Genomic DNA, 8,677 nt, shown 5'->3' with positions numbered 1-8,677 from the left:
CTAGTGGGTAAATTCTCAAACTTATGATGATGAGGTTAGAACATGTGCTTTATGATAACTCCACATCGTTGTCGTTCCACGTCGTTATATTAAACTATTTTTTTAGATTCAAGGTAAATCTTTTTTTGTACATTTATTTTATGTCTCGTTTCTTTATTATTAAAATATAAACGTAATTTTTTATATACATTAAACAAATGATATTAGGTTACACTATTTAGAACAATGTTTCCGCCATGTGAATGATAGCCGAATGCAAGTTGATTTAGGGCCATATGCATAGTCGAGCCCGTAGGGGTCCCCTAGACGAACCGTACCTGTGGGATACCTCAACCTTCTCCTTGACTGTGCAATGCATAGAGCTTCCAAAGTCATCCCTCAGGTACGGTTAACACTGGGGGCTGGTTGGTGTAGCCACACCTCGGGCGAGGCTAAAATTTCGTCAGAAAACAGTGGAAGGTAACGCTCCGAAGGTCAGTTCTTCTATTGCATATCGTAAACATCGATAAATGATGGCGGCGAGTATGAAGTTAAAATCACCACCATATACAGAAAGTGAAAGGCAGATACTTACAGCTTTGCTGCTTAAATATAAAAATGCAGTTGAAAATAAAAGAACAGACGCCACTTCTAATAAAGTGAAGAATGATACGTGGGAAGTTATAGCTCAAGAATTTAACAGTCATATGGATGTCACCAAAGTAAGTTTTATATTTTTAGGAATTTATTAAAAAATAGGATTTTAAATATTTGTGTAAACTAAATACGCTACGCTATTTATAATTTATAATGCGATTAAGTTTTGAATAATTGTTTACATGCAAAATAATATACATATAACAGCACAACGAAAAGATATTTGAAATTTCATGCAAATTTTGGATATTTTGCTTCCAAGTGAAAATATAATGGGGATAAACTTTACAATACACGCTCCAGCCGCGTATCTACAAGTAGAACCGTTTTAAAAGAGTATAGTAGAGTAGGGTGGGGATAGGAACGGGTTAGCTTAAGGTTAAGGAAGTTTCGACCCATTTTCATAAAATTAATGGAGTGTGATATCTCGTTAATGAGCGAGTATGCCAGCTGCAGTGGGCGTTGTAAAGTTAACCCCGTAAATTGTATTCCGGTGCTTTAAAATTTTGTATTTTTATTAGCTCCTTTACATTTTGCAGAATGTTGAGTTTATTCATTTATATTTTATGGCCAAGGTCGTACAGGTTTACATTTGACGCATCACTAGATAGAATTGTTGACAAATTATAATTCTTTCACTACTTTCCTTCTACTGTTGTCTAAAAGGTTTCCACTGGGCGACATGAAAATACCTCACTTGGCATAGATGAAAGTCAAGGGGACACCAGAAGTAATTGTAGAAAAATTAGGGTAACATCAGAATACACGCTTCAGCTGCACATCGATAAGTAGGACCGCTTTAAAAGGGTATAGTAAAGTAAAATAGGGATAAGTAAAGTAGGGTAGGAACGGCTTAGCTTAAGGAAGTTTTGACCCATTTTCTTAAGATTAATAGAATGTAATTTGTCGTTTCTGAGTGAGTATACCATTGCGATTTGCGAATAAATACGGTTTCCGAATATGTAGCATAAAAGCTACAGTGCAAGAAACAAAAAATCTACGTGTGTTAGATGGCCACTGTAAAGCACGAATGCTAGGTAACCGAATCAGGGCAGGGTTACGCTGACGGGCCCACGCGGGGGTGCCTCCGAAGGGAGTAGGCGCGTCAGTGTTGGTTGGTATGCTCGGAAGCGAGGGGGTGAAAAGAAATGGGTTTTAGGAATAATACGAATTTCAATAACACTTGCCATGGTTTCGTACTAATAACACTCTACTTGTAACCATATTACATGTTAGGATTTAGATTTTTGGGCTCTCGGCATCTTGAGCCCGTCAGGTTTGAGAGATGACATCCCTCGATGAGCACACTGTGCGGAGAAAGGGAAGGAAATAAGTGGCCTGGGACCTGTAAGTTAGGTACCATCCCGGCATTTGCCTGGTGTTAATGAGGAAAACCTTATTCAGGGCGACTAGCCTGAAAAAGCATTTTACACTTTTTCGATCGAGTGCCCCCACCGGAAATCGAATCCGGGACCGATCCCACCGAATGCGAGAGCGTTAGCGACTACGTTACGCGGGGCCACACATATAATGTGTGTTCTGTACACTGTGCAGAAATATCCCGCCGGTGGAAATACCATTTAATTGAGCCATCTTTCATATGCATTCACTTATTTTATCGGGGGTAAATAACTTGTGATGATTTGGCACTAGTAACACTACACATGCTAACCTAAAATATAACTATATTACTTTTTATTTAATTGTGTGGCTTGCAAAAAAAATTTGTTCCTTATAAAATTGACTTTTCATGCAAAATATTGAACTTGACCAGTAAGTCCTCGAAAACGAGTGCCAAAACTACAAGTACACATGCACCTTTAAGGCAGTAGATTATAATAAGTTCCGATCAACATATACTAGAGATGCAATTTATAAGAATTCTGCGTGTTGTCTTATTTTAGAGCTTGATAAAAGCTCCGATCTCCACACAGTGTTTCATACAACCTGCTTAAAGTTTTATTTGTTAGAGAAGGTTTAAGTGTCGCAGAAAGAAAAGAACGAAAAGTAACAGTGGAGTATGCAGAAGGGTTGGCTGGTTTCAACAACAACCAAAAAAAAAAAAACTTTAAACCGTGTGAACTTCATGTTGACATTTTCACATATCAAACCATATACATTGTTTTATCTCCTTTTCACCTTTTAATCAAGACGTCCCATGTTCAATTCTTGGTAGAACCACAACCCTTCTTTCAAGTGTAAACCGAGTAGCGGTTCGGATGTCACTTTAAGCCAAAGTCTTCTTAATAACCTAGGGATTATATAAGGATGTTAAGCCTAAAAATACAAAACGAAACCAAGTTGTATATTTCTGCTTGCCTGAATGCCTATTGTTTTATAAAAAAAAATCAAGGTTGCTTAAATATATTGATAGGTATTGACAGAATTTTTCGACTGCCTACGTAGGTTCCAACATAAGCTTGAATTGGACATTCAGTGATATCTACTTACTATATTTGTAATTTAATATCTGTTTTAGCGTACTGATTATAATACGTTGACCTTAAAGTGTTACATGACAAACAATAACGGAATTTCCCCGTTATTGCTTTGCATTTAAGGTAATAACAGGATTGTCCCGATGGCTAAGGCGGGAGTTTCCTGATTTATATATAATTCTGTATAAGGTTTCACTTGTAGAACTGTTTATGTTTTTGTCCCTCTGAAATGACTCTTGACGATTATATTAACAACTTGTAAAGATGAGTACAACGTATTTTTATCAGGACTGCTTCATCAGGGAGTCGACAGACTCATCGTATTTGTGACTAATTAGTCCAGTCGGTTTTATTGGATAGATCTAAATTTTATTGGGCAAAATTGGGTTTTATTAAATTTTGTACGCATATTTAAAGCCATATTCATACTAAAATACTATTTAAGCATCCATATTCTATTATACACATTGAACTTGTGAGACCGTGGTAGCTTGGTCTGGGTTTCGAGTCCAAATGGAGGACAATTTCTCTCGGATGTTAGCCGAGAAACTGTTTAGATTCCGCTTTAAGCTAATGTGAACTTTTCGAGAATAACCCCGTTGTTGCATAATAACACCAAGGCGAAACAAACTTACTTCTGTCCATATCTACTGTAAATACGTAGAGCAAATTATTTACCCCCCCCAAAAAAAGGGGGGGTTAAACAAAGAAGAAACAGTTTAAAAGAGGTTTTTGCGGACCCTGGTAATGCAGGCATTCGAAAAGTAGAGAAAGCTTAGATTAACTTAGTTTTCAGTTGTTTTAACATTACGTAAGATTATTATATACTTTTATGCTATGAAAGAATTGCCGGGTGTTCTTAGTTACTCAAATGTCATGTTGTAAATTAATTTGGGGCTAAGTTCTAGACTCATAGTTCTCTTCTTTTGTAGCGGACATCAAAGCAATTAAGGAAGTGTTGGGAGGGTATGAAGGCTAAACGCAGAAAGGAAAAAGCTGAAGAAATGGCTTATCGAATGAAGACTGGAGGTGGTCCTCCATGCCCACCTAAACCGGAAAATCCAGAAGTTGACATGGTCGTCCCATACATCGGATACTGTGTTCCGACAATTGTAGATTCAGATGCAATCACTGTCAGTGATCAAGATCACTGCATTGAAGGGGAGGATTATGTATCTACAGAAGAGCCAGTTGAACCGAATAATGACTCAATGAAGAAAGTTTCTGAGAAAGGTAAGATCTACGTTAAAATAAGTTTTACTTCATGGTACGTGTAACCTTCTCAATAAATAAAAAAGGAAATAAATTAGGTTACTTCTAAGTATAGGGGATATTCCTAGAAAAAATATGCTGTAAATCAATAAAAAATTCAAAAATAAATTCTCAAACAATAAGAATGTGGGTAAAATAAAACTTGGTAAAATAAATATTGGTCAACTAAGGTGGATGTTTGTTTACCTTTAGGCAGTCTATTGCTCAGATATGCTGCTAGTTTGTTTTTACACGGTCTGCTAAGCTAAAGCAGACTTGCATATAACAATCAACAATATGTTTGTGCATTTTCAGCCCTTTAAAATTCTCAGGACATCTTTCAAGTCAACTCAAATTTCATTATCAAACCTTGGACTACGTTATTTGCAATTCTCTGTGAAGAGCAAGTTTGTGAAAATCCCAGAAAAAAGAAGTCCAGTCGGTTTTATTGGATAGATCTAAATTTTATTGGGCAAAATCGGGTTTTATTAAATTTTGTACGCATATTTAAAGCCATATTCCTACTAAAATACTATTTAAGCATCCATGTTCTATTATACACATTGAACTTGTGAGACCGTGGTAGCTAGGTCTGGGTTTCTTTTTCGGTATTAGATCCAGACAAGTGGGCTTTGTGGTGGATAAACACCGTATGCATGAGTTTTCCCTGGGTTCTTCCGTTTTCTCCCAATTTCTCATCATCATCACCGTCTCTCGTACGTAATCGTAAGGCATCGAACTAAAATTAAAAAAAAAGAAAAAATGTCGCACAAGGGAATCTGTTAAGCCCCATATGCGTTGCCTTTTGCACCATTGATTCCCCTTTGTCCCACTCATGAAGCTCTTTGCACTATTGACACTCCCTTGTATTTCGATTTCTACAAAGAAGGAAGTAAAGATTTTTTGTAGAATAACAAAGAGGTGGATAATTCTATATAATATAGAACAGTAATAAAATCACCTATTACACTCAGAATTCAAATCCTGAGCCAACCGTAGTTTCCTTCAAATCATGCCAGGCAAATATTAGAATAGTACTTCAATTTTAGGAGCCAGAGATAAAAAAAAAAAAGGATTTATTAAATGGATGTTGGCTTTTTTTTTATTTAAAGAACTGCAACTTTTGAGTGGGATATTTTTATTCTGATTTCCAGCGGCTAATTGCTTTCTTACATTCGATTTTAAGATTATGTCCTTTGTAACATACAATAATTGAACTATAATTACATACTCCACCAGATTCCCAAGAAGAATTCGGGTGTTTCATGATCTGATTGTCGTTGGTGTTGAGAAGATAGAGCAATTTCCTTATTAAAGTGAAGCGTTTTCGATTTGTAATTAACTGTCACGACTAGTGATATGTGAGTGTTTCTAGTGATATGTGTTTGTTTCTAGTGATATGTGAGTATGTACTACAAAAGCAAAGGGAGTGTAGTCGCATTCCTTTTTATTCTGGACTAGTTGAAATCACCATTCCTTGCACGGGAATTAGGGTCATGGAAAATATTTCAGCCTCCTCTCCTCTTAGAATACATGTCAATGAACTGTAATAAATATTCCAAAAAATATATTTTTGGCATAAATTTGAACCCCCTCTTCCTCAGGATACGCTCTTTAAGTAAAGTTGCATAATAAAATCCCAGCTTGGGGTAAGAGTTATGTTCAAAAACTCAATTCAAACTGTTGAACCATTTCCCCGTGATGCGATCACAAACAACACGCAACGTCTATTTAAATGTGAAGAAAGAAATTATTGAAAATGTCCTGTTATACCTCTTAAAATGGTAATTGTCAAAAAAACGTGGGACATGATTCCACTTATTTTTAATGAAAAGTTTATATGCCAAGTTTCATATTCGTAACTTCAGAGAATAGTGAAGAAATTTTCACATAGATTTTGACTTACCTTACAACATGCATTTTAATAAATGTCCAATTTAAGGTACGTGATAAATAACTCTTAAAGTTAATTTCAAACAATATAGCCGTTTTCCGGTAATGCGATCACAAACAAGATCATCTTCATTTTGTGTATTAAATTACAGTTGAAGACATCGAATTTGATGGAGCGAAAACAAAATTCGTTATGGCATGATTCCCAAACATATTTTTGTCAATGGTATTCTGATGATAATCTTTTGATAAAGGATGTTTTCAGCCAAATGTTAAACTACTGCGTAGGTGTGTACTAAGAAACACGAACAAAACAGTAATTATAAATACACTGCGGTTATTTCAATCCAAGTTTACAAATATATTTTTGGAGGTGGAAGGGTTTAACCCCCCTCTCCCCGAAAAAGGCAATGGGAAGTTTGGGGTTGGGGAATATTCCAACAAACTGGTGAAGAACTTTGGAAATATATGAACTTTGAAGTAAATTTTAAGTTTGACAATAACTTTGTACAGTCATTAGGTCACGGTGGCTCAATGGTAGGTCGTTCACCTTTGGTGCATAGGGTCCCTGGTTCGATCCCAACTCGCGCATCACCGTCCCCTTTAGCCTAACTGGCATAAGCGTGGGACGTATAACTCAAAGATTTCACTTTTTCAAAACAATCTTCACACTTTATCCGTACTCCTTTTTTCCTATAATTAAACCGTTTCCTTGTTGATTTTAACACTGACACTATGGTTTTATTTTAATTTTGTGTTACACTATTCCTTTTTCATTTTTTCCCGGAAAAGTCTTCCCAAACTATGAGCTCCGTACGAGTTATGAAGATCAATGTTACCATTTTAATGTTGATAATTGTTTTGTGTGTGAAAAAAACCACTGTGCGCATTATCTGCTCAAAAATTTGTATTCATATTATTTATGCTTGAAAACATAATTATATTAAAACAAAAATTACTTATATTTAGTTGTAGTTAAATAGTTTAGTACATTGTTCTACTTATGATCCAGGTTCCCACTATCCAAGTTCAATTCAGGTCTTCTTGTAGGGTATATTCCTAAGATTTATATGGCACGGAAGTAGAAATGCCATTAACCTATGAGGAATGATGCCAAAACGACGCGTCTGTTATGTACTGTAATGTGTCAGAAGTTGTAGGTGGGTGAGTGTCATCAAATAGTCTTAATTAAACCGTTATTGGGATGAGTATCGTGATCGTTTCTATGCTCATTTTTCTGCCAGTGTCAGGAGAATATGCTCACATTTGCAGTGATTACTGTGAAGCTATTGCAACTCGTTATATAAATCAGGAGCCCGTGGAGAAACATTCGCTCATGAAAAGCACCATGAAGATGGCTCCAAGGAAAATTACACCGCAGTGCAGCAGGGTATCCGCCGATTCCCATTCAAGGAAAATTTCCCCGACTTACACTGCTGGTGGATACATTTAGGCGCTGATGTACTATGTTAGCGATATCATGGTACTTTGTTCGTTACTGCCAGCTCACTATTTATGAGTGTGACCACTTCTGCCAAACCTGTTCAAAAGTTTAGCTACTCTGTTAGATATATGCAATAAGTATTTTTGAAAATATTCAAACATTTGCTTTAAATTGGCAATTAACTCTATTTATTTATTTATTTATTTTATCTCTTACAGGATGCAATACAAATGAACAGGAAACTCCACATAGGGCAGTTACAAAGTCTAAATTTAATATAATTAGAGAAGAGTCTAAACAAAGAATCCAAAAGATATTAGAAAGTTCTGCACGACAGAAGGAAATCGATAATCTGAAAATGATGGAATTAAAGGAACTAATACGGTACGCTAAAGCGAAAGCTGACAGGGAAGAATTGCTGTTAGAAGAAGAGAGAGAGAGGATAACGTGGGAGAGGCAAAAGAGATCGTCCACAAATTCATGTAGTTGTAATAAATGAGACCATTTCTAAACAATGAATCTTTTATACTCATAAGTTTGCTTCTTTTTCTTGTAGAATTTAAAGAAATAAATGTAGAAGTTTAAAGAATTAATTTTGTGTGGCTTTATATTTCAATAATATAGTTCATTAAATCGGTATTTATTTCCATTTGACATTTAATAAAAACAATCTTAAGTTAGAGTGTAATGTCGTAAACATTGTGAACAAGAAATATCAAATTTTCTTTAAATATCAAATTCACCGAAGTATTCCAGGAATTTCCCCTGAACTATCAAATATTTCACCAGAAATTTTGAAGTAATTTCGCTGGGATAATTACATATACGTAAAGGAGCAGTTGGACTTAGAAATGCATTTTTTTTACAAATTATTTTCATTTCTAGAGTTAAAACTTCTAAAAGGAATGGTGTTTGTTTGATCACGATACGTTCTGTCGTTAGGGAGTAACAGAGGAAAAAAGATTTTGCGATGACGTCATCCATGGTCAAACTTCCATACACAGTGCCAAGCATT

General features: G+C 35.6%; 1 protein-coding gene across 1 annotated transcript; it reads left to right on the top strand.

Annotated features, from left to right (window-relative positions):
- The first annotated feature begins 264 nt into the window (after window positions 1-264).
- On the top strand, window positions 265-8,270 carry LOC145664488 (uncharacterized). Its single transcript, XM_081731209.1, has 3 exons — window positions 265-701; window positions 4,007-4,307; window positions 7,881-8,270. Exons 1-3 carry the CDS (start codon window positions 510-512, stop codon window positions 8,159-8,161), a joined length of 774 nt encoding a protein of 257 aa, XP_081587335.1. The 5' UTR covers window positions 265-509; the 3' UTR covers window positions 8,162-8,270.
- Window positions 8,271-8,677: the final 407 nt, after the last annotated feature.

The sequence above is a fragment of the Thermobia domestica genome, chromosome 11 (assembly GCF_964235325.1).
Source record: "Thermobia domestica chromosome 11, izTheDome1.hap1.1, whole genome shotgun sequence".
Taxonomy (NCBI): domain Eukaryota; kingdom Metazoa; phylum Arthropoda; class Insecta; order Zygentoma; family Lepismatidae; genus Thermobia; species Thermobia domestica.
Note: the sequence above shows the minus strand (reverse complement) of the source record. Positions and strands in the feature narration are given on the sequence as shown.